The sequence below is a fragment of the Melospiza melodia genome, chromosome 3, assembly GCF_035770615.1.
Source record: "Melospiza melodia melodia isolate bMelMel2 chromosome 3, bMelMel2.pri, whole genome shotgun sequence".
In the NCBI taxonomy this organism is placed as follows: Eukaryota; Metazoa; Chordata; class Aves; order Passeriformes; family Passerellidae; genus Melospiza; species Melospiza melodia.
Genome location: NC_086196.1, coordinates 101,746,861 through 101,771,468, shown reverse-complemented (window position 1 = coordinate 101,771,468; position 24,608 = coordinate 101,746,861). Strand labels below are relative to the sequence as shown.

The following is a 24,608-nucleotide window of genomic DNA, read 5'->3' as shown; positions in this document are numbered from 1 at the left end:
CCTCTCCTTTAGATCACCAGCCGATTCCCCTCTTGTTTATTGACACCACTCAGCCCAAGGGGAGGGGAAAGGTTTCTGCAGACATCCTGGCACTTGTTTGATGGGGGCGGAACAGGACGCAGACCTTTCCTGCCGGGGCCGGCTGCTATTCAGCTCCCAGAACAATGCCTGGCAGCTCCCGAGGAATTTACACCGGCTAAAAACAGCCCAGCCTGGGCATGAATCATGGCCCATCCGTGTTTGCTTCCGCCTTTCCACTCACAGGCCTGAGATCAGCACGGCCCCTACTGGCAGGCAGGCGGCTCCCCGGAGAATGAGCAATAAACAACATTTCACAGGGATTTTCTTTCACAAGGGCTTTGCCTGTGTGAACGCCAATAAAAAGGCAACTCTAGAAAGTGTGCATCCGGGGCAGAGGGATGTGCAGCCTGCAGGAAGACTTGCTGTAACATTCATCAAAGAAACCCCAAATACAGAAATACTACACAGGAGCAGAGATGATCCTGGATCTCTCCTGGCTGTGAGTTCTTCTGAGAGTTCTACTGTGAGTTATACTGCAGACTTACAGCTGCGCTTCTTGAAGCAGCCCCGGAAAAGATATTGCCACTGTTTCTCTAGAGAGGAAAATGTAAACAGGCCAGCTCCTGGATGTAACTGGGGCTGGCTCCAGTGGGTGCAGCAGAATAAACCCAGTTCCGAGCCACTGGGAATCTGGACCATAACACTGGGATGGCAGACCTGGAGCAGGCTGCAGGGCCAAGGAGAGTGCTCAGGACCAAAGCACTGCCAGGGATTTGGGGTAGCTGTGCTATTCCCCTCATCCTGCAGCCAAACTGAGGAGCAAATCCAGGATGTCTCTTTGGTCCTTCCTGGCCTAAAGCTGGGAACAATATTGTCCATAAAGCACTTTATCAGACACTTGAACTCTAGAAAATCGCAGCATTAGCTAAGAAATAATCTCCAGGAGCAGGTGACATGGACAAACACCAGAACCAGCCAATGGACAGCAATAAGGAGAAAGGTCTGTATTTCTGCATGACATGGGAACTTGTCAGGGTATGTGCACTCCAGCCTCCAAGGAAGGTCTGGCTAGGTACAAACCCCAGAGCAGCCAGCTTTAAAGCGTGGCCTGGGGATCTTCCCAGAAAGCTGCCCCGAGGGCAGGGCAGGGCCGGCATCCCACAGGGATCACCCCCAGGGGAGGCCTGGCACCGGCACCGCCTCCCGCAGCCGTGCCTGGGGGACACCGGGGCCCCTCGGCCGTGGCGCGGGCAGTCGCCGCCCACGCAGGGCCCGTTTCAGTCGGTTCGCAGCGCGGTGACGCTGCCGGGGCACAGCTCCGCCTCGGGAAGGTCAATAGCGGTACAAGGAAACACCCTGCTGTTGACACGAGCTCCTCAAGGGCGGCCCGGGACGCTGCTCATGCTCCCGGTGCCCGCCGGGACCCGGGCCAGCCCCTGAGGGGCCGGGGCGGGGCCAAGGGGCGGGGCCAGGGCGGCTCAGGGGGCGGGGCCGCGCGTGTCGCCCCCGCCCTTCCCGCGCCGGGGTCAGCGCTGGCCGCGGGGCGGGGCTGCCTCCGAGCTCCGCTCCCATTGGCTGTCGGGCGGCAGAGGCGCGCGCGCTGACGCACCCGGCGCTGCCATTGGCTGCGGGCGCGGAGGGGGCGGGGCGGGGCCGGCGCTCGGTGAGTGGGGGCCGGGGCGCGGCGTGAGGGGGTCCCGGGGGGGATCCCGGGGGTCCCGGCCTCGTTCCCTTTGGAACCCCGGTACCCCTGGGCGCGGCGCCTCCTCGGCCTCTTTGCCTGTACTTCTTGTCTTTTTGGTTAATTGCCGTTTTTTTCCAGCGGCGGGCAGAAAGCGGGCAAGGAGAGGAGCAGAATATAGCAACCCTCCGAATCCCGCAGGCCTGAGGGGCGAGAGCCGTGTGGGGTTTTCCCCAAAACAAGCCCAGAAATGCTCCCCAGGCAAAGCGGAGCTGGCGGGAGACGGAAATTCCATCAGCATCCGCTGCGCTCAGTGCATTCCGTCAGGCAGGCGATCCCGGGGCGGCGGGGCCGCTCCTTGGGCAGAGCCCTCCTTGGGCAGAGCCCTCCTTGGGCAGAGCCCTCCTTGGGCAGAGCCCTCCTTGGGCAGAGCCCTCCTTGGGCAGAGCCCTCCTTGGGCAGAGCCCTCCTTGTCCGGCCGCCTTTGTGCCGGCGGGTCCCTTCTGAGGGCCTGAAACAGCTCGGGATCACTTTTCAGGAGAGATCCCCGCGGACCTTCCCTTTGAAATGAATGAAATAGCCCCACTGTCTTCTCTTATCTAAATCCACGGGTATCATTTCTGTGAGACAATGCAGGGCTTGGCTGTTCGGGCTGTTTTCCTGTGCTTTTGAGGCCAGTGGAAAGTTTCCACCGTGCCTATAGCTGTGGTCCTGCATCCCTCCTCAGTCCTGCCCGAGGATTTGGGATTGCCTCTTCCTGTCGCCGGGGTTAATCTGGATGCGTCGCTGCCACTGGCAACCTGACCTCTGAGTTTTTTGGGCTTGTTGGAAAATGGTGAGAAAGCTCGTTCGCTAAACGCTCGCATAGCTGGGAGTTGCACTTAGCGGCAGTAGTGTTCTTGCTTTGTTGTTAAAGATGATTTTTGTTGTTAAATATTACTTTTTGCCCGATTGTTCTGTGTGCGGCATCCCCGTCTCGTCTGTGTCCGGGTGTGGTTTGGATATCCAGCTGCCTCTGAAGTTAATTGAAATCAGCTGCCCGAATTAGAGCCTTTGGAAAATGCAGTGAGATCTCTGGTGTCCCTTTAAATACCCGCACAAATCCTGCAGTAAGCAGATTTACTCTCACTCCTGTGTATTGGCAGGTTTCCTGGTTTCTCTTTAGCATCCAATTAGCTTCTGGAGATTTAATGAACCTGTGAACCAGCACTTGCTCTTTTTTTAAAGACCAATGGCATGGTAGAAATGTAAATCACTGCTTGCTGCCTCCATAAGATAACAAATGGTCTTAACTTCAGAATATTTGCCCTCCTCCACACAGTCAGGAAAAAAACAGATGGGTCATGACCTGTAAGTTTTATTTTATGTTGCTTAACGCATGTTTTTCAGATTTAAGGTCAAACTTTGATGGTTTTTACAGCTGTTTTTACTGGGCTGACACCTGACCCAAATCACCAAATCTGCTGGAGGTAAAGATGTTCAAATTTGAATTTATTGTGGCATCTTAAAAATAAAGCTGTCCTGAGGCTGACTTTTGGTTACAGCACATTCACTTTTAAACAAGGGCAGATTTATTGATGACATTTTCCCAACAACCCCACCTCTTTGTGTGGAGATCCGGCCTTTCCGAGGGCAAGTATCATCTCGTTTCCCACTTCCAAGTATTGTTTGGGAATTCTTTCTTGCCTCTTTTTTTTTTTTTTTTTTTTTTTTTAATAATTTAAATTTCATTTCAGTTGAGTTTGCTATGGGTGCTCCCTTGGCTGGCCTCTTTGCTGGCACAGCCTGGGGAGGGAGTACCAGCAGAACCACCCTGCTGGCATTTCCCTGCTGCCAGCACCTTGGTTTGGGCTGGAGGAGGCTGTGTTGGATTCCTTCATTTGGCTCCTGGGTTATCCTGCAGCAGCTCCTCACTCAAGCCCAGTCAGTGCAAGATTTTCCATTAATTAATTAATTTCCCAAAGAGTTAATTTCATGAATTGAGGTAGAAGCTGCAGAGCTGAGCTCCAGGTTTGAGTTTTACAGCCTCCTACCTCCCTCTCTAACTTTTTATAGCTGCTTCTTGCTTCTGGGTGGCTTCTGCTTCAAGGTTTTGGGTTTGTATCTTTAGAAAACACTCAGCTTTCCACCCCAACAGCTTCAGGGCTCAGCCACGCCAGGATGTGCTTCATGTCCTGGTTAAGGATGTCTCACTCGAGCCCAGTGACCTCATGGGGCACAGAGTGTTGGGGACATTGGCCATCACTGCCTGGTATAAAGCCCAGGTTTGTTCTTGGCATGGCCAGAGCTGGAATGAGATTTTCCCTGTGTGTCACATCCCTGGAAGCAGAAAATGCTGCTGAGATGGGAGAGTTTGCTCTCACCGCTGCCCCACCTGGTGCACCAAGGTGCTCCTTTATGAATTTCGGGGTCTCACCCTGATCTTGCTTCAGCTCTTTGTTATTGGGCAAGCCCGGTTTCCTGGCACGGAGACAAGGGGGGACGCTGAGATGCCATTGCTGTGTGTTCCAGAGAGCCCGAGGAAGGAGCTCCGTGCTGATGGCCGTGGGTGCGGGCAAATCGCCTTCTGAGGAGTCCCTGAGCGGGCAGGCCGAGGGCGATGGGCGGTGGGACGGCGCGGACACGGAGATGGAGTTCCCGGAGCCGGCAGGGGGCCCGCACCGCCTTCTGGGGACAGAGGGGGCCAAGCCCGGCCTGCAAGGGGCAGAGGGTGTGCCAGTGAGCAGGCACGGTCACAAGGCCAGCGATGTCACCCACGGAGGCTCCAGCTGCCGCCCAGACGTGTCTTCAGCATCTGCACCCGGATTTCCCAGAGCGAGAGCAAACTCCTCAGGGAAAGGGGTGTTGGTGGATAGAGCTGCTGATGGTGGCCCTGTGCCTTGTCGAGTTGGCCACTGGTTCCTCTCCTCAGAAGATCAGCAGGTGGGTTTGTGCCTGCAGGTGGGAGGGTTTGTAGCTGCAGGTGGGAGGGTTTGTAGCTGCAGGTGAGAGGGTTTGTGCCTGCGGGTGTTGCTGCACCACCAGGAAGTTCCAGGAGTTTGTCAGGGCTCTCCCAGCAAGGGCTTTCCATCTCTCCCAGACAGAGTGTGCCCTGTCTAGGCTAAGATGTGTGGTGGGGAGGGGCTTGGGCTCCAACACCCAAGCTGTAGCTTCCATTCCACGTTGCCAGTGCAGAGCTGGGAACTTGCTCAGGACAGTGCACTTCAGATAAGCCTCTTGCTGCTGCAGCTTCCCAAGCCCTTGAGATGCCTTTCCTTAAAAGCAAGCCCTGCTCTGAGCAGCTGCAGGCCATCCCACAGAGGGAACAGGGTTCCGCTTCCAGCCTCAGCTCCTGGCAGGTCCAGGTTGGGCTTTTATCTCCATATCCCAGCACAAAGGACCCTTTTGTCCGGATGTTTCATTTCCTGCATGTCTCTCTCTCCCTTTCCTTTTCCATCCCGCCCTTGAGCAGGTGAAGGATTCAGGCGGCTGGGGCCCGGTGTCCAGCCCCGCCAGCTCTGCCGAGGAGAGCATCCCTGCTGGCAGCCGCCGTGATGCCCACGTTGGCCGTCGGAGGCAAAGTCTGGGAGCTCCGTCCCCGTGTCCCTCCACGGCGGAGCTCCTGCGGCCCCAAACCCCGCCCAGCCCCGAGAGCGCCCTGCGGAGCCGCTCCGTGCTGAGCCTCTCTGCCCTGTCCTCAGAGGGGAGCGGCCCGTCCGAGGAGCCGTGCGGCAGCGCGCCAGCCAGCACGGCTGTCCCCTCTGCGGCCAGCACGGCTGTCCCCTCTGCGGCCAGCACGGATGTCCCCTCTGCGGCCAGCACGGATGTCCCCTCTGCGGCCAGCACGGATGTCCCCTCTGCGGCCAGCACGGCTGCCCGGGACCTGCGCTGCCCATGGCGGGTGGAAGGCCGGGCCCTGCAGAGGCGGGAGCCCCCCGGCGCTCTGCTCGATTACCGCGGCTCCGTGGGGCGCGTCCGGGAGATCTCCTCCTACCAAGCCGATTACTGGGCCTGTGCCATTCCGGATTCACTGCCCCCATCTCCGGACCGCAGCTCACCCCACTGGAACCCCCACAAGGAGTACGAGGACTTGCTGGACTATGCTTACCCACTGAAGCCGAGGTACAAGCTGGGAAGGATACCGGAGCCTTTCTTCCATGACTCGGGAATAGGTCTGGACAGCTTTTCGACTTCTCCTGAGGGCGTGTCCAGGTCCGCCAGCATCTACGGCCGAGCTGGGCAGGCTCAGGGAAGCAGAGAAAACGGACTTTGGGAGTTTGTGGCCTCTGCAGAGAGATTCTCCACCCCGAGGCCTGGAAAAAGAGCCTGCTCAGGAGCTGTCTCATGTTTTGAGCCTTCACCTATTGCCAAAGCATCATTTGGAAGGAGTTCTTCCTCTCACCTTTCCAGAGGTTTTGCTAAGGATGTAAGGGTGGAATCATCTGGGCCAAGCTCCCCTGGGCGCCCTGCTGCCGATGGGAGAAGCTGGGATACCAGAGGAAGCCCAAACCACACAGGGCAGGTGAAAAGCACCAGGAGGTTTTTACCCACCACAGGAGTGCTCCCCCTGAGGAAGGAGTGGGAGACTGATGAAGAATTTCTTTCCCTGCCTCCAAGACTGAAGGAGCTGGAAAGGCTGGCTCAGTTTTTGTCCAATCTTTCCTTAACTATAAGGATTCCTGGGCATGACCACCACAACCTTCCACATCAGAGCACCAGCAAGGAGCCCCTTTCGTCTAGGCTGGCTCCTTTTGAGGAAGGGAGAGGTGGGGATGACAGAGGGAATGCCGAGGGTTACACTGGGCTGTGGCGGCACCGCAGCTCCCGAAAGCCCAGCTGGGAAAACACAGAATCGTGTGGCTGGAGCCACAGGGATCCTCCCTGCGGGCTTCATCTGCCAGCTGCTCTCAGGGACACACAGGATGGGATGTGCCTGGATGAACCGCGGGTCAAGGGGCATCCAAAGAAGAGCCAGCAGAGCGAGTCCCTTATCCAGTGTGTTAAGGTAGGCTGAGACCAGAAATAAAGTTTGTTCCGGGAAGATCTCACATAAAGTGTGCCTGTCTTTATGGCAGGATTAATTAAAGCTTCCCGTTCTGCATGATATGTCCTGCCTGGCAGCTGGTGGTAATTTATGCAGGGGGGCTCAGCAGAGCAGATAATTCCTTCTGATGGAGCAGGAGCCCATCTTGCCTTCCCTGGGGCTCAGTGTCACAGACCAGGCTGGGTGGAGATGTCAGCTGGGTCCCCCAGCCCACACGTCCTGCAGTGCTGCTGCACTGGGCAGGAGCTGCAGCAACTCCTAAGGGTTTCCTGGTTGTTTTGTGGATTATTAAATTCATCCCAGCACTGTGCTCCCACCCTCCTCTCCATCTTCTTCCCACCCTTGTGCTGGGACAAATTTGGAAACGATGCTAGGCTGTGTGCACAGGAGTGTTATCATGCACATAGCTGCAAACTCATCTCCTCCTCTGGTATGGAAATAACTCTGTTGATTTAAAAGCATCTTCTCTGTATTTGTCATGCCAAATTGCAATGGCAGAGAAAAGCACTGCTTTATGGCAAACTCCTGAGGAGCAGGAACAGGTCTTGAGCCTGGTTTTGGTGCCAGCAGAGGCCCCTGGGTTTCATGCAGCATCTTACAAAAATAATCCCTTACCGAGACGCTTTAAAAAGAAATAAAAGCACTTAATTGAACGAGACAATCCCTTGGGGAAACCAGCTGCAAATTAACTGTATGGCTCTGGTGAAGAGGATGAGGATTCCTCCTGGGCTGGGAAGCACTGGAGGCCAACCTCTCCTTCAGCCTGGGTGCTAGCAGCCTCCAGCACCTCTCCATGCAGACATTTCATGCTGGCCCTCAATTCTTGCCCCTCGGTGAGTGCTGGAACTGTTCAGGAGTTTAAGGTTTCTTTGTCTTTTTCCCATTGGCCTCTTGGTTTCCCAGGCTTAGGGATGTTTGTGTTCCAGGGTCAGAGAGAAACAAGGAACAGACGCTTTCCAAAACACCACTGGCTCACCTCTTCATGTCCCTGCACCATCTCTGTTGCAGAAATAGATCAGTGACCCCTTTTTTATGCTTTGTTGAGCAGATGTTTTGCTGCCAGCTGGAAGAGCTGATCCACTGGCTGTACACGGTGGTGGATGTCACTGGCAGCTGGGTGCCACCCTCGCCGGATGCCGACAGCGTGTTGGCATCGCTGCACCGCTACCTGGTGGGTGTCACCCTTGCTCTGCCTCCTCCCCTCTCCTGTGCTGCAGGCAGCAAGCAGTGGGAAGCCAGGCATCACTGGAATGGTCCAGGGTGCTCTGCGTTTGCCAAGCCAAGTTTGGGAGCACCAGGAACCTGCTTGGCGGAAACTGCTCCCTGGGCAGCCTGCCACAGGTGTGTGTTTCAAAAACCCTCCTAAGAAACGCTGCTTTTCTCCTTGCCGTGCCAGGAGTTCAGGAAGGATGTGGCCAACCACCGGAGCCTGACTGAGAGCGTGCTGGAGAGGGGAGAGGCTCTCCTGGACTGCATGGCATCGAATTCCCCAGGTGAGGAGGAGCCCTAGTGTGGGGCTGCTCATGGACACAGGTGATGCTGGCCAGAGCATCTGCCCCCCAGAATCCCTGACCAGCCTGGCCAGCACCACAGCACACAGAGTGGTTGCTCTGGTGGTTTGGAAGAAGGGATTTCTAAAGGGTAGGCTGTAGCTGCAGTCACCAAAGGGGTTTTGGAGGTCGAGTGCTGCGTTATGGATGGGCTTTCTTGCACACTTCCAAAGATTTTCTCTAGGACCCCCTATTTCTGCATCTTCATGATGAACCTGGAGCCTCCTGGGTCAGTCCCCACCCCCTGCCAATGCTGCATCACAATGGGGATGGGATGAACAGCACATTATTGATTTTTAACACTTGATTTCCTTCCAAAGTCTGCCTGGAGCAGCAGAACTGTCAGCTCTGACAGACACTGAATTATCGCAGTCCTGTCACCTCCATTCAGGCATTTTTGCTTTCCAGCTCTGAAGGACACGCTGGCTCTGATTGCCCAACAGTCGGAGGAGCTGGAGAGCCACGCAGAGCACCTGTACGAGTCCCTGCTGGCTGCTGTGGGCCCCGTGCGGGGCAGGGAGGCGGGGCAGGACACGGGGCGGGCAGCACACGGCTGCTCCCTGGGTAAGCTGGGGCAAAGCAGCCTGGCTGCAGAGGCACAGAGGGGAGGAAGCACCGCAAGAGAAACTCTCCAATTAGCAAACACCAAACATCAGGCTCCGTTGTTATTCCTTTGATTCTGTTTGGGAAGCCTGAGAAGGCAGCAGGGAGACTCAAAATAGATGCCTGGTCGTGTTTAACCGTGTCAGGGAAAGAGCAGGGCGGGTGAACCAGCTGATGAAACCCAAGAACATGAGGGGAGCGATGGCAGCTCCGCAGGGACTGGGCAGGCAGGTCTCTGTCACTCAGGACTGGGGGATGGCAGCAGGCCAGCACAGACACCTGCTCTGCCCAGATCCCTTGCACAGCACAGGGGAGATGAGGAAGGCTACATTCTGGTTTTTTATTTTCTCAGAAACATTGTGGTTGCAGCATAATGGTGGGGAAGGGAAGCAAGTGATTTCAGGTATAGGGGCTGGAAAACTTGTTTGCTTATTTGTTGACCATCTCCCTTCAAAGAAAACTGGAGGCAAGTGTTTCAGGGGTGCCAGCCTCTTGGAAGAGAAGAAGTGTCTTAAGTAGTGTTTGGTTTGTTGTGGTTTTTGAATTGCTGCCTCTACCCAGCTGTACTCTCTGCACTGGTGAGATGGGGGAATAGAGCATGGGGTTTTCTTTCTTTGTCAGACTGCAGGCAAAGCACAGCACCAAACACCTCATTTTATTTCAGGTGCTGCCTCTGTCAGACCTAGGCTGCGTTAGCCCATCTCAGGAGGGCTGAGAAGAATTGCAGCAAGCACCAAACCACCTCCATCACCTCTCCAGAGGTGCCAAAATCTGTGTCCAGTTGCCCACGGGGCTGATTGCAGCCTGGGTTTGTGCCATGGCTTGAGAAAGGTGCTCCATACAGCAGGTGTGCTGGGATGTCCAGAGTTGTGTAAGGAATGTACAGCTGGCCTTTTCTGGTTTGTTTTTTTTTTTAATAGCTTCCCTTTTTTATTGAAGTGGGCTGTTCTGTGTTAGCAAAATGTCAGGAAGTTTTTTAACTGAGCAATCCATAGTGTGCCGTGCGCTCGCTAAGTAAAGCCGTGTGATTTTAATAGCCCTGTTCTCATGGTTTGTTTATGCTCGTCAAAAATAGGTGTGAGAAGCCAAGAAATAGCAAACTCAAGGCCTGTTTATAATTACCACTCCCTGCTGAAGCAGAGCCTACTTAACTTGCAATTTTGTTATTCATAAACACAAAAAGCTGTAATAATGAATCCAAATAAAATAATAAACAAGGGAGTTCAGGCAGGGAGGAGCCAGGTTCTGTGTAACCTGCTGCTGGCAGGAGCTGGGTTAGTGCTCTGCTGGTTTCCTGGGGTGAAGCTGTGCCTTCCCCCCTTCCAGCTACTGCAGTTAAATCAGTACTGAGAACATTCATCAAGGGTTTCCACACCCTTTCCCCAACAGAAAAAGGGCAGCTCTGAAGCAGCATAAGGTAAGTGGCCAAAAAAAGTCACAGAATGTGGTACTTGGCTTTAATTAACCTTTAACCTGAACAGCAATGATGTATTCTGCACAAGAACACAATGATTTCCTCCCATTCCTATGAACAGAACAGAGAGAAGTTCCTGTTCTGTACAAGTAGAAGGTGAAAGCAAAGTTAAACTGAAGCAGTTAGAGCAAATAATTTGTTGGGGTTTGTGGGGGAGGGTTGGTATTCTTCCATCTTCTACATCCTTGGCTTGAAGGGCAAATTTTCTGGCCCATTGTGGCAAAAATATTCAATATTTCAGCTCACAGGTAAGAAACAACAGTGCCTTTTCCCAGGAGTTGTAGGCCTGCTCTACCCTCACCACACAGCTCAGCCTGACAAGCCCAGGCTTCAGCACAGAACAGCACTGGCCCAGTGACCCACTGGTGACTGAGGGGGAAACAAAGAACCACCAAACACCTGGTGTAGCCCAACTGGTTTTGCAATGCTTTTATTACTGTATATATTAACATTGGTTTGGATAGTAGGTAGCAGGCATCTCGACATTGAAGTTCATTTGTGCACTCTCTGCAGGGAAGATGTTTTACCCTCAACACACCTCCTTCTGCTTCACTTCCTGATCTCAGCAGCACTCACTGCTCCTCCTGCTCCTGAGGAGCAGCAGGTCACATTTATAATGAATTATACCAACAAGCACATCTCTACTAGAAAGCACATCACTTTATTGTGAAGGTCTCAAGTGGAAGAGTTCAACTTAACCATGACAATACTTTATGTATTACAATTGCCTGTTGATTTATGCAACTATGTTGAAGAAAGCTGTTAGCCAAAGTCACCCCCCCCCCCCAAAAAAAAAAAATCAGAGGATATTTGCACCAGTTTTAGTTTATACCTCACAACATACCTAGGCTATATTTTTACTATCACAGGGTGTATTTACTACTAGGGGAATGTTACATGGTCTTTCAAACATGAGACTATTTACAGAATAGGCTGAACATTTGAGTTTAGATAAAGCTGAACAATTTTACATGTATAGGAAGTGTTATAGGCTAGCTTTCCTGTGGCTTTTAGCTAGACATCAGGCACTAATGATTTGATTAGCTCTGTACAAAGAATCACACACCATCCAAAACCTCTTGGCTGCTGGTTAGTTCCAAATTGTTTGAGAAAGCGCCTACTTTGAGCAACAGTATGGTGGGGGCCTTGCTATCCCCATGTCACCCTCCTGGTGCCTCACTGCAGAAGGGAACAGAAGCTAAGCTGTTGCACTAAGTCAGAAGGTACTGATTAAAAGAGGATGGAATTAACAGTATATAGAAAAGACATAATATACTGGTAGAAAGTCATACCTCCTCAAGGTTTCGCTGAAATCATTCACGTTAGGGAAACACTGTTCTCTCGCCTGCTATGCAAAGCTGACGGGAATTCCCTACAAAGAGTCCTTGAGAAATAAATTAAGTTCCAAGACTAAGTTAGGGAACTGTTGTACATTCAGAGTGCATTATGCCTCATGAACCTTGGCTGGGTGTTTCTGGTACAGCACTCGTGCCTTGAGCACCATGACAGCTCAGGCTTTGGGGCCACAGTCACTGGGCGAGTTGCAGGGAAGGTCTGAGAGCCATGGCTGCACACACAGATATGTTGTTTTGTGCACAATGCAAGCCTGATTTCCCCCTTAGCCATACAAATTAAGACAATATTTATCACCATACAGTTTGATATTACTTCCAATAAGTACAATATTTATTAAACATTTCTTCAGTTTTGTTACATATTGTGCAACAAATTACAATATTCTGCAGCCACAAATTATATGCAGAGTATGAAGAAACTATTAATCAGATAGTGTGATCTCTCCATTTATAATTCTACAAGAAGGAACTAGCAAATCAGATCTTACATATATCTTACTAAATTTTATGCATGGAAAGTGACAGACACTGTTGTGCTGTTTGATACAAAATGGCTAAACTTCATCTTCAGAAGACTAAACCTGACATCTAAACATGCCAATAGAAACATCAAAACAAAAATACATCCTAACCAACCACAGGAAACAGTCTGGTATCAGGAAAAGCAACAAGGATTACACGTTTATAAACCAGCACACAAAGGTTTAAAACAGTTCTGAAAATGAAGTTAGCTGTCTTGAGTCAAGGGAATAAAAAAAGTCAGTATTGACCATTTACAATCTCTGACCTTTGTGGAGACGGTAAGAATCTGTTGTAGTGCAGCTACATACAGTACAATTCAGGCAAATTTTTTTTTTTTTCACTTGGGTTCAGATTGCAAATTCATTGTTGTGAGACAAAAGGGGGGGAGGCAAGTTTTAGCAGCAACCTCCACTAGACTGCTTGACTGGAGTGCTCTGAATTTTAACATTGGACTTCTCTGCACCACCAGCTGTCGCTCCCGGGCCCATTCGTTTTTTAATCTCGGCAGCCATGGTCATGAAAGACTGTTCTACATTTGTGGCATTCTTTGCACTGGTTTCCAAAAATGGAATTCCAAGAGAATCTGCAAATTCCTGCAAATTGAGAAACAGTGAACAGTAAGCTCATACGCAGGTTCATACCTCACCTCATTTCCTGGAGCACCACTGGATAACTCACAAGTTCCTGGATCCCACCCCACACCCCATGTCCAGTCTGAGTTGCAGGGCAGGAGGTCATTAAACTGCCCCCATTTGTGGCACCAGGACACCTCTGTGCATGACAAACCAGAGCAGGGGCTCAGCCAGGCAAACCCACGAGTCCCGACATACCTTTGCTGTTGTATAGTCTACTACTTTCTTTGTGGTCAGATCACACTTGTTCCCCACCAACAACTTGTTGACGTTTTCACTGGCATAGCGGTCTATCTCCTGCAGCCACTGCTTGACATTATTGAAAGACTCCTACGAGATAAGAGAACTGTAAGCAAGGCCCTTGATGGAGGGGAAAGTTCTGCACTGTCCCTTTGGTCATGACCAGCAAAGAGTATGAAGCACTGCACTTATCCATGTGATGGATCCATATGATAGAGTCACAACCATGGGAGAGGACTCTCCAATCTGCCCAACTCCCCTGATGGCCCTGGGACAGGCTGGTCACCACAGGGGCCATCCAGCTCCTGTTCCCAGCCCTACACAGTCAGCCCTTCCTGCACTCTTCCCCCTATTATTTTTCCCTGCTCCAATATATTGACTATTCTACATCTTCTACCATCTGGGGCTCTTCTTCCTCCTCTTGTAGCAGAGATAAGAGATGTGGCACACAGCTGAAACCAGATGCATCCCACATATTCACTAAGCATCAGGTGCTACATGCAAGCCACCTTGTTGCAGATATGCTGGAACAACCTCTGACTCCAGAAATGCTGGACTGATACTCCAGTGACTGAACACAAGTGTTCTTTTTCTATTAATTCAGGAAACCCTATACTTCCCAAGTGCCTTTCAAACAACTGCACCAGTTCTTCAGAGATCCTTTCAGAGAAAACACTGGCTCAGTTGTATCTTGCACCCAGGCTGGCAATTTTCTGTTCCAAATGCCAGCCTTTACTGCAGACCGCAGTTCAAGTACATTCAGAAATCTTTCAACAATTTCCATCAGTAACTCAGATTTCCTGCTACCAAAGGCAAGGTGAGAGGTATTCACACAAGACAATTAGTTACCTGTTCACCAACGTTTTAGGTTAAGCCTAAGATACAATTGCTTAGGAGCCACAAATCCCACTGCTCTCTTTACTTATGTGTTTTATTTCTGCCAAACCAGAGGCAAACACATACATTTAGCTTGATAAGCCTTAACACAGCCTGTAGAACTCTGTCACTGTCTCCCTTAAGAGAGGCCCAGCTGTTAAATTCCCAATTTACTCATCAGCCTGGAGAAACCGTGCAGGCCCAGGTTTAACACATACCTGATCTGTAACATCATACACAACTATGATGCCATGAGCTCCTCTATAGTAACTGGAAGTGATAGTCCGGAACCGCTCCTGTCCCGCCGTGTCCCACTGCAAGACAAGTGACAGGGTCAGCTCCTGCAGCGTGGCTCAGCAGTGCTCACACCAGCTTCCAGAAACAGCTCAGCAGAGCAGCCATCCCACTGCAACCACAGCCACAGCAGGGGCTCTGGGGCTGTACACACCAAACAGGATTTTCGAGGAGATCACACATTTTAACTGAGAATTACACTCTGTACGTACTTTTCTAAAGTGCTCATTTGTTTGGTTTCAGCCAAGTGTAGTCAAGAGATCTCTCTGGGGAAAACATTAAGCAGCTCTGACCCATGAAGAAGCCATGGTTCAATGGTTAGAAGAGCAAACACAAGCCAGGACTTGAAAACCTGCTAGGAATAAGGTCAGAGAGCTGCAGGTCTCTAACATGACCACTCCCTTCAACTTTCTTGGCACACAGGCTTCAGCAAAGGTATTTAAAGGCAACAACTCAAACCAAACTTGATTCCCTTCTCCTGCTGGGAGAGTTAAGAAAGGACATAAGGCACTTGACTTCTTCTCCCACCCAGGAAGGGAGCAGGACTCACCCAAACATTTCTCTCCCTGGAGCTGTGTCAAGAATAGCACTGGCTGTGTATTAAAAACAGACTTCACAGATAGACTTCAGCAGTAACAGCATTCCTAGTAGGCTGCTCTGTGCTCAGGACAGTTACATTAGAGACTGGAAGCTCAAGCTTCTGGCTGTAAGCTGGACTCTGCTCCACAACACTGAATCCCTGAGTCATTGCCTTCAAGTCCTGAGAGCCTCAGCTTGAGCTGGAAGCAGTGGCTGACAAGGATTGTCTGACCTTGCACAGATATTAGATTTCATCACACCAGTCACCCTTCTAGAGTGCTTCAAGATTAAAGAATTGCCAAGTCTCTTCTCCTGTTTATTCCAAGTGAAAGGCCAAAAGCATAACCAGAAAACACTGCCCAGTGCTAAGGCAGCCAGGCCAGTTACAAGCCTTTGTGTCAGTTTTTCCATTCAGGTCAACAAAAGCAGTTTCCAGCACTTAAGACAGTGCAGCAGCCTGGTAGTAACAGCTGCTGTGGAATTCAGGCGTCTTGGACAACTGTGTGGTATTCCTGCACTTACACAAATCCTGGCAAAATACTGCAGAACTACACCAGTTCTGATAGGGGAGCACTTCAGCACAGAATCTCCTCTTCCAGGCCTTGATAATAAGCACCCTTCTTTAAAGACAGGTAAGTCTTGCAAAAAACTGCCTCACCTCTTGGAACAGGGAAAATACCCCTTGTATTTCAAAGTGTTTTAAAGTACAAAATGACCAGTAGCTGTGGATATAACTCATGCTCCAAGAGACTGAAGCACACAGGAGTTGAGAAATACTACTTACTATCTGAAGCTTGATTGTTTTCCCATCTAGTTCTATAGTTCTGATTTTGAAGTCCACACCAATCGTGCTGATGTAACTTTCTGTGTACGTGTCATCCTAGGAGAGAGAGTGAACATAAGTCAAGGCAGCTGCACCTCTTCTGCAGTCACCTACTTCATTATGCACCAGTCAGACAAAGGTACTTAATTTCCTTGTAAAACCAGCCTGATCTCTCATGGCAAAGTCCAGGAGGTGGCCAAGCATTTCCACCAAGTATTTACTTTTCAAAAATTCTGCAGCTTTTAAAAGCACCAATCAGAACCAGTCAAAAAAAAGCCTCTTTTCTGGAAATCCTGTAGTGTCAAGTCCCTGTGAGCTGCAGTGTAAAAAACAGTCTTTGCTCGTGGTGGCAGACTGAAGGTCTACTTATAATAGCCACTCAAGTTATTGAAACACATCACATTTTTATTTTCCTTTGATGGCTTTTGATCTGTGTTACACAGCAGCTACCTAGAACAAGTCAGAGGCTGTCTCAGTCCCACCTGAGTGTCAGATGCTCTGCTGCTGCAGCTGGTTGCTAAGGCAGGTTAGAGTTACAGCTGGAGTGCTCGTGCTGAGGCCTCTGCTCTGCAGCCCGTGTCGATACAGGAGGGAAGGCACTGCCTCAGCAGCTTGCAGGGACCTGACTGCAGTCTCCAACAGGCCTCAAGGCACACAGAAACTGCTGGGTCAGTCTTTGCTACCTTCTAGTGACTGCCAGCTTGTCAGCATGAATGAGGTTTCTACTCCTAAAGTACCCAAAAGGTGCAGCTTCACATACAATGTACCACAAAAGGCTTTATGCAACCAGTAGGTATCACAAAAAGCAAGGGATTCCTCTGGGGCTGCAAGTGGAAGACATCTTAGGTAATACATCCAAGTAAGAATAAAGTATTAAGCCCTTCAGAATGACATGACATTTGTTTCCTTAGCATTTCAGTACTCCAAAGGGTATGTCTGAAAAGCCTGAAGAAGTTTAAACTACAGCAGCAAGAAAACACAGGTGTGGTATGCTGTGGTAATTCCTTATGTCAGGGTAAAACAGTTTAGTTGGAAAAATGCATCTCAAAAGGAAAAGGCTACTCAGCTGCAGAAACATCAGATAACAGAGCACAAACTTAAGCTAGTTATCAAAAAACAAAAGCTGGATTATTCACATGAAGCCAAATTAATTCAAAAGTATCTGCAAGAGAAGCAGGTTAGACCACTCTGGGAGTACTGCTCCAGCTGTGGTGTCACTTCCAACCCACTGCCTCCCTCCTGGCAGCAGAGCAGGTGACATCCTCCTACTGTTTGTCCTGCTACCAACATCAGCCACAATGGCTTCAAGTGAGGCTGTGTGTACACACAATCATTAGTTCACATTAATAATTCCAGGTACAACAGGCTCGTTGCAGAGGTGCCCAGAGGAACTGCTCAGGCTGTGCAAACAAAGCCATCACCTTGCAGCAGTGCCACACTCAAGGTTTTAAGTTCATGCCCCATATCCTGCTTCCCTCCTCTCCTCCCAGGGACACGGAAAGCTGACCTTTGGCACAGACACAGATAAGGAGTTCACTGGACTTCAGCTTTTTCTACCAAGAGCTATCAAACCCATTTTACATTCTCTTGCTGACAGGAGAACTAGAGCCAGAACAGCTCACCAGCAATTTTAACATTCACTATAGAAAGCAGAAGGCCTTATTATTCCTAGAGTATTATTTACATTACTTCTCTGACTAAACAACTGGTAGGTCTTTTTACTGCAGATATCAAACTTCATCTGCTTGAAATGTTCTTATCAAGTAGTAACTGATCAAGGTCTGTACTCCTCATGCCTAAGGGCACACTCCCAGAATTCCTTCCATCCTCAGCATTCTACCACTACTGTAATGATGGAAGTTAAATTAAGGTACCTCATTCTCAAGTAACAGGAAAATTAGAATTAATCTTAGCTGGACATGTTATTGATATTATTTCTTTCCAATTTAGTGAAACAATTACATCAGATAGAGGCAAATTTAAAAGACAGGAGGACTTTGCAATACTATACTTATTCTTGGGTATTACCAGGCCTGTCAGACATCAGCCCTGCTACCTGAAGGGAAGCTCTTGCTAAAGTACCTCTTTTACAGAGTTTCCAAGCATGATCACTTACTGCAAACCTAAGTAGAAGGCAAGATTTCCCAACACCGGAGTCTCCAATCAGAAGTAGCTTGAATAAATAGTCACTGCAGAAGGAAAAAAAAAAATAGGTCACTTAATGAAAAACACTGTCAAAAAAGAAGTTCCTTACAGCCAGTAAATTACGACTTTTGAGATGGGTAAATTAATTCCCTGCTAGGGAAATCACCTACAACTCCAAGCTCCCCTATTCGGTTTAGAAATTCACAATTTACTCGGTAAGGGAAGTGTGAGGTAGGTGCTCTGGGCACAGCATTGTTGTGTGGAACTCGCCTCCCTGGGAAGTTACTCTGAGGATAAGAGAGGGACTGTCAGCAGGAGCAGCACAGTCCTACCTCAGCCTTTGTGGTCTGGCTGAGATGGAAACCGTGCCTGCAAGTGAATGCAAGCCCCCCTGTCTGGCTGAGGAACTTGGTAACACACAGGAGGCGCTAACAGCCTGCTGCCCTCCAGAAGCATTGTCTTTGCTTCTCTGGACTCAGGGTTTGATTCCACTGCCCAGCTTCACCAACACCAGGGAGCTGCCAAATGCAGCCATTTCTTTCCTCAGTGCAAGTTACTCATCTTTAGTTCCAGCAGAATGCAACAGCACAACTGAATACCCACCTTCCCCAACAGACTATGAGCAGTGACCAATACCACGCCTGCCTTTCAGGAACTAAAGCAAAGCTCAAGTCATTCCCAGATGAGGACACATCTCTGGGGGATGTCAGGTGTGGTACCAGTAAATCTCAAGATACACTGGAAGAATTGACAAATCTTGTGCTTAATGCTGAGTTTTCCCAACATTAAAGAATAAGCACAGAGTCACCGACCAGCCTATATTTACATTTCAAAGAGTAGAGAAGATTTCACTGTTGGCAAAATATCAGGTTTTCTGTTAGTCCTAAGACTAATGGGGAAATTTCAAGCTAGATAGCAATTAAAAGAAAAATAACAACCCAACATTACACAAGTTATTTTGCTCCTCAAGTACTACACTAACTCATTCTCAGCTGACAACTCTTCGGCCCTGTAACGGCCCAGGACAAAGTCCTCTTCTCACTAAACCACAGCAGCCATATTTCTATGTCCCCTTAAGCAAGGAGAGGTAAAGATTAAAGATATGTGGAGTGCCTGAAGTCCACTGTCCCATCTATTATTCCCTAGAATCGCCACTGCCGCTGGCTGGCAGGAATCCAGGCAGGAAACTGCATCCATGGCCAGCTGATAACAGCCCAGCAGATGGCCAAGCCAGCTTCTCACCACTCCTGCTCAAGTGCCTCTCACCTGCCCGGGCCCGGGCTGCAGAACACACCCAGCTGGAACCTCCAGTCTCTGCAGCCAAGGCTAGAGAGGAGTCAGAAGTGCTAAATGTAGCAACTAATAACCCAGTCCTTAAAAATGTACAGCTAAAAGCACTAAAGGGATGGGAAAAAAGTCAAAGTATACCTAGCAGTTTACAGTCACAGAATTCACCACTCCACCTGTCAAGTCACGTACTACCACAAGGCAAGATGGCTTTAGGAGAATGACAACTAACCCCAACTGTTCAGGGAACCCAAGGTACATCACCCCACAACCCACACATCTCAGTAGCTTTGAGCTGGCTGAAGCACCACTACAGATCAGAAAACTTCTCACCCCCAATAAAAGGAGAAACTCTGCAACCTGGAGAGCAAAGTAAAGTATGAGGGCTCCAGGACCTGCTCCACTGTTACACCTTGCCTTGCCTTCCTCCCCACCACTGTGCCTCAGCTTTCACTCAGCTCCTTCCAACTCCAGCAGGAAGTTTGTGTTGCTCACTTCCCTACAAACAGAATTTTCAGCAACCCTGAAGTCAAATTATTACTTACAGCTTGTAGCATGTTATAATACCCTTGAGAATGTTAAAACAAGAATATTGGCACTGTATTGCCTTCAGTAAAATTAATGGAAAAAGTAACACCTTCCTGATAGAAGTAAGGCTTAGCTGTGGGTCTGAGATCCACTTAAAAACTTCCACTTGCTTCCAAGAGTAATCCAGGTTTCCCCAGGCCCCAAACATGAAAACTTCTCTTCCTCTGCTACTCCTCGTGCTAGGAGCAGCTCCCAGCCAAACCTCCCCATGAGATCTCTCACCCTTCAGCAGCAAACAAGAGCAGTAACAGTGGGTATGTAACAAATGTTGAGCTAACACAGCGAGACCTCAGAAGCCTTAAGCACTGGATCTGGTATCTTTGCTATTTAGCTGTCCCCTCACTTTGGGCTGCAGTATTTCCAGAATCACAGACACACAGTGGTCTTAAGCCACCCCACCACAACCAGGGCCAGCACCAGGTGCACAGCTGGAAACAGCCTTCACTGAGTTAGCTCTGCCTCTGACCTTAGAAACAGCTGTTGTGTCACAAAAACCTAATTTTGGTGGCAAGACTTTCATCAGTTTGGGAATGGTGTAAGTAAGACTCTGGGAACTCAGGGTTTTAATTTTTTAAAACAATCCATATTCCAATATTGTAGTGCCTTCCTTTCCAAGCAGAGCTTAAAGATTTAAAATATACAGCTCCCAAGACCTTTTAAAATATAGCAGGTGCCTATTTAGGGCCATAAGAACCAAATGTGCAGTTTGTTAGAGTGTGATGCTTGACACAGCTCTTAGGGACAGCAACAAAATCAAATAAAATTTTGAAGAGCTATAAAACTTTGCAGAAGCCTATTTCTAGACTGAGCTACACCAATAGAATATTTGGTAAAGGGGTTCAACTGTAGCAATGCATCCAACAAGCCACTCATGTTATTTGGTATTTACTCCTGAAGAGCCACACAAACACTTCTGAAGTCACTGAATTTTGCTCTTTAAATCTGGAAGCTTAAAACTCATCAGCTCCTCTGGTTTAGGGAGCCTTCAAAAAGCTGGCTGAGCTGTGCAGCACAGCCCTCTCCACGCTCCTGGGGAGACAGTGGGAATTCAGGTTAATCATTCAATTATTTCTCACCATTTACATAAGCCAGTCATCCTTGGGTCGTTTACAAGAGCACACTGGAAGAGCATGTGCAGCAAGGCAGGTGGGTATGGTGAGTAAGAGTGAGGCTTTCAAATCCTCCCCATAACTTCCTCTTGCCACAGAGATAAAGGACAAAGATGTTAAATGTAACTGCTTCTTGCCAAAAAAGAAAAAAAAAAAAAAAAAAAAAAAAAAAAAGGCACCTCCAAATCAAGCTGAGGACAGATCTGGCCAAAGCTGTGTGGAACAAGGGACCTGTGGGCCTCTAAGATAGGGCTGTTTATCTAATTTGTATAAGGAGGCATGTGGGGATTTTTTAAATGCCAGGAAGGTTTTATGCCAAAACAGACAAAGCTAGGCAGTCACCTGTCTGCAACAAGAACTGCTGGAATTGGCTTCAATCACTGATGGCAGCTGCAGGTTCACTGTAAACAGGTACAGCAGCCTCGAGCCCCACTCTTGGTGCCACCACCCCAGACATGGTGACGAGGTGCATGACTGCCACTCTGACCACACTCTGTCTGTGTAAGCCAACAGAATCCAGCAGACACAATGCCACTTGGCATGGCAGATTGCTGGTTAGAAAGGTTAGAACACAAACACTTCCAGATTATTCCAGCAACCTAGGAGCTGTCACTCAATTGTCACCTACTAACCACCATCAGACAGGACTGAAACCCACCTCTCTGGTATTCCTAAGCACTTGTGCAGAATGCAGAAAGATCTCCCCCAAGATTTGCTCCAAAACCCACTGAGCTTCCTCACCTGTGCTGGAAGGTATCTAGAACAAGGTCCAGGCAGAACCCTGATCTGATCGAGATTAACTCCTGATCCCACCTGGCTGCTCTGCCCAGGCACCCCCAGCGTGTTTGTGCTCCGTGCAAGCGGCCCAAGGGCAGGAAATGCCGAACCTGACGTGATCTAGTCACAACAGAGTCAATATTGACATTCTGCTCACTCAAACACCGGCAGGGAGGGACACAGGGAACACATCCCAGTGCTGGGTGGGCAGATGTTTTCAGAATTCAGCTTCCAAACACTGATTCTAGAATCACATCCACCCCTCTTCAGCTCCTTCACTCCATCTAAAAACTACCAGTCCACGGGGCTGAAGCTCCAAGGAAGCTCTCAGAAGCACAAGTCCCCTTCAAACCCTTGCACGAGCAGATCTAACCCTGTGGCTTTATCAGGAAAGCTGAAGGAAGTCGGCCTTTAGTTAGGAATTTCAACTAGCTATGCCACTGACTTCTGATTGAGTTCTGGCCCAGGAGAGAGGATCTGGGGCTGCAGCCTGATCTGAAGCTGTGACAGGGAAGTGAGAACGTCTTACATTATAGGCGAGGCACTTCTGAGAGGGTAAATGGACACATCTCTTTGCAGGGAACAGAAGCAGCAATGTCATAATCCCTTAAACCTTATTCCTGTTTTAACAGGGATCCAAGTACACACACCACACTGACAGGTATTTTCTGTCCCTCTCACCACACCCTTCCCATCTCCTCCCCTCATCCTGCTGACACCACCCTCTCAGGAAGTGGCAATTTAACACTTCGAGTTAACGTCCAACTCCAGCTTCTCATCTTTGTTTCACTTTCAAGAACCCAGCCGTGCTCACCACCAGGACCAAGAATGAGTCTCTCTGAAAACACTGACCTCAGCACTCAGTACCTCGCTGCAGGGAACCACCCTCTGCATCAGTCTAGAGGCTCATGGACTGCAAGAAAGGCAAAAAAAAATCTATGGAAAATGCCCCCTCCAACTCATTTCTCTTCTCTTAGTGGCCTAACACTCTTTTGAGGCAGCTTTCCCACTACAGAACTCAACAGCCTGCAACAGAAATTAACTCTTGACAGCCATTAGGACCGTGAGGCACCAGCAGTTTGTTGGGTTTTCATCCACTTCCCACCTCCAGTTACTGTTTTGGTGTGTTCCACAGCTACAGGAGCAAGTTTGTGATGTCATCTTGCCAAGATGTAACTCGAGTTCCTGGCTGTACCTCCTGGGTGTCACCAGCTCCCTCACTAGCCGATGACTACTTGTTTGCTCCTCAGGTGATTTTCATGGACTCACAGTGCCTGCAACCAACCCCACTGACGTAAGCTGAGAGCACAGGAGCCACAGCCACACGAGTCAGGAGCTGAGAGGACAAAATTGTGGGTGCCTTCCATGGATATCCAGAGCAGCAACGTCACACCACACGTGGATTTTAGTACCAGAGCCACTACAGTGGCATCAGAGATGGCAGTGGCTTCGCCACCCCAAAATGGGGTGCCAGCAAAGCCAGCATCAGTGAAAGGACCCTAAACACACCCGACAAGGCTGAAGAGTTGGAAACACAGCAGCTGACTTTTTAACTTTCTAAATTAAGCTTCAGCCCTTCCTCTAACTCACAGAAGAAAGTCTGGAACAAAATAAAGTTTATTGTTCCCGACAGCCTGGTGGCCAGGACACAGCTCCCCGAGTTTCCAGAACAGAGACATCCCCTGGGAACAGAGCTCAGACAGCCCAACTCTCGAGCAGGTCAGCTAAAGAAAAAGGCCACATTCACACAAACCCCCCCAAAAACCCCTCGTGTCATCACCAGGCTTTCGCAGCAAGCGCTATTTCAGCTGGAAACAGCCCCAAGAGCGTTCTATTATCGAGTCACAGCGTTGCAAAATCTACATGGGCAAGAAGTGTTTTGCAAGAGCCATGTGACACACACATGACTTGCAGCTAAAGCGAAGGGTGGACCCCTGGCTACGGAGCCGCCGCCGGCCGGGGGATCGGCTTTCACAGGGCGCCGGCGTCCCCCCGGTCACTTGTTGGAGCCCAGGCCCCGCCGTGCCTTCCCGAGGCTCGGGAAAATCGGCGCGGCTGCGCCCCACGGTGCTGCCGGGGCGGCGGATGCCGGTTCCCCGCAGGGCCCCCGTTCCCCCCGGCCCCGCCGGACCCACCCCCGGGCGGCCGCGCTGCCTCCCGCCCCCCACCCTCCTCCTCCTCCTCCTCCTCCCCCGCCGCCCTCGGGCCCGGGCGCGGCTCCGCGGGGACCGGGGGGAGGGGGGGGCTCGGGTCCTCGGACTCGCGGGCCCAGCGCGGTCCCCCCGCGCCCGCGGCGCCCCCAGCGCGGCCCCGGGGCCGCCCCGTCCCGCACTCACTATTCGGGGTTCATGCTGGACATGTCCGTGGGGCCCGCGGCCCGAGGGACGGCGAGCGCGCTGTGAGGGGGCGGTGCGGCGGCACCTCCCGCCGCCGAGGCAGGCGCTCCGCGGTGCGCTGGTCCGAGGGAGCCGCGATCGCCCGGCGCTCGGCTCGGCCCGTCCGCCCGCGCCCGCTCCGCGGCCTCCGCGCTGCGCCTCAGCCCAAAATGGCCGCCGGAGCCCGACCAGGAAACGGGGCGGCCGCTCGCCGAGCAGCGCTTACATGGCCGGGGGGCGGCCGAGGGGCGCGACGGGAAACCGAGTCCGCGCCGCCGCCTCCTCCCGGCCGCGCCCCCTCCTGCGGACTCGCTCTCCCGGCGGCCACCGCGGCGGCGGCAGCGCATGCGCGATAGCCGGCCTTTCTTCCCTCGGCCCCGTCGGCTCGGAGCGGCGGCCGACGTCGCTGATTGGCCGGGAGACACGGGCCGGGGGTGACGTCAGCGGGCAGACGTGGCAGCTCAGGCGAGTCAGGGCGCGGGCGGGGTCTCGGCGCGCGGGGCGGGGCCGGGATGGGGCCGGGATGGGCTGGGCTGGGCTGGGCCGCGCCCGAGCTCCATCCCCGGCTCCATCCCGGGCTCTTATCCCGGGCTCCATCCCCGGCTACATCCCGCCCTCCATCCCTGCTCCATCCCCGGGCTCCATCCCCGGGCT

The 24,608-nt window shown here is 50.9% G+C and overlaps 2 protein-coding genes across 3 annotated transcripts; one reads left to right on the top strand and one right to left on the bottom strand.

The window, feature by feature from the left end:
* The first annotated feature begins 1,802 nt into the window (after nt 1-1,802).
* Nucleotides 1,803-10,108, top strand: CEP68 (centrosomal protein 68). 2 transcript variants are annotated; one of them, XM_063152306.1, is made up of 7 exons: nt 1,803-2,537; nt 4,214-4,624; nt 5,154-6,686; nt 7,774-7,896; nt 8,122-8,218; nt 8,684-8,839; nt 9,543-10,108. In XM_063152306.1, exons 1-7 carry the CDS (start codon nt 2,535-2,537, stop codon nt 9,572-9,574), a joined length of 2,355 nt encoding a protein of 784 aa, XP_063008376.1. In that variant the 5' UTR covers nt 1,803-2,534; the 3' UTR covers nt 9,575-10,108. The 2 variants fall into 2 exon arrangements, with proteins under 2 accessions (XP_063008376.1, XP_063008378.1); XM_063152308.1 differs by lacking the exon at nt 1,803-2,537 and having other exon boundaries at nt 4,168-4,624.
* Nucleotides 10,109-10,766: 658 nt separating this feature from the next.
* Nucleotides 10,767-24,301, bottom strand: RAB1A (RAB1A, member RAS oncogene family). Its single transcript, XM_063152309.1, has 6 exons — nt 23,916-24,301; nt 17,790-17,862; nt 15,635-15,730; nt 14,196-14,291; nt 13,060-13,191; nt 10,767-12,822 (listed from the first exon to the last, which is right to left on the bottom strand). Exons 1-6 carry the CDS (start codon nt 24,299-24,301, stop codon nt 12,625-12,627), a joined length of 981 nt encoding a protein of 326 aa, XP_063008379.1. The 3' UTR covers nt 10,767-12,624.
* Between the last annotated feature and the right edge of the window lie 307 nt (nt 24,302-24,608).

Bases quoted from the DNA above. Each gene is read 5' to 3' on its own strand.
- CEP68 (XM_063152306.1), top strand. The intron at 4,625-5,153 runs GTGGGTTTGTGC...GCCCTTGAGCAG, and splicing joins TCTCCTCAGAAGATCAGCAG to GTGAAGGATTCAGGCGGCTG. The intron at 8,840-9,542 runs GTAAGCTGGGGC...ATTTTATTTCAG, and splicing joins AGCACACGGCTGCTCCCTGG to GTGCTGCCTCTGTCAGACCT.
- RAB1A (XM_063152309.1), bottom strand. From the start codon at position 24,301: ATGCGCTGCCGCCGCCGCGGTGGCCGCCGGGAGAGCGAGTCCGCAGGA. The intron at 17,863-23,915 runs GTGAGTGCGGGA...TTCCTTCTGCAG, and splicing joins TCCAGCATGAACCCCGAATA to TGACTATTTATTCAAGCTAC. The intron at 15,731-17,789 runs GTAAGTGATCAT...TCTCTCTCCTAG, and splicing joins GCCTTCTACTTAGGTTTGCA to GATGACACGTACACAGAAAG.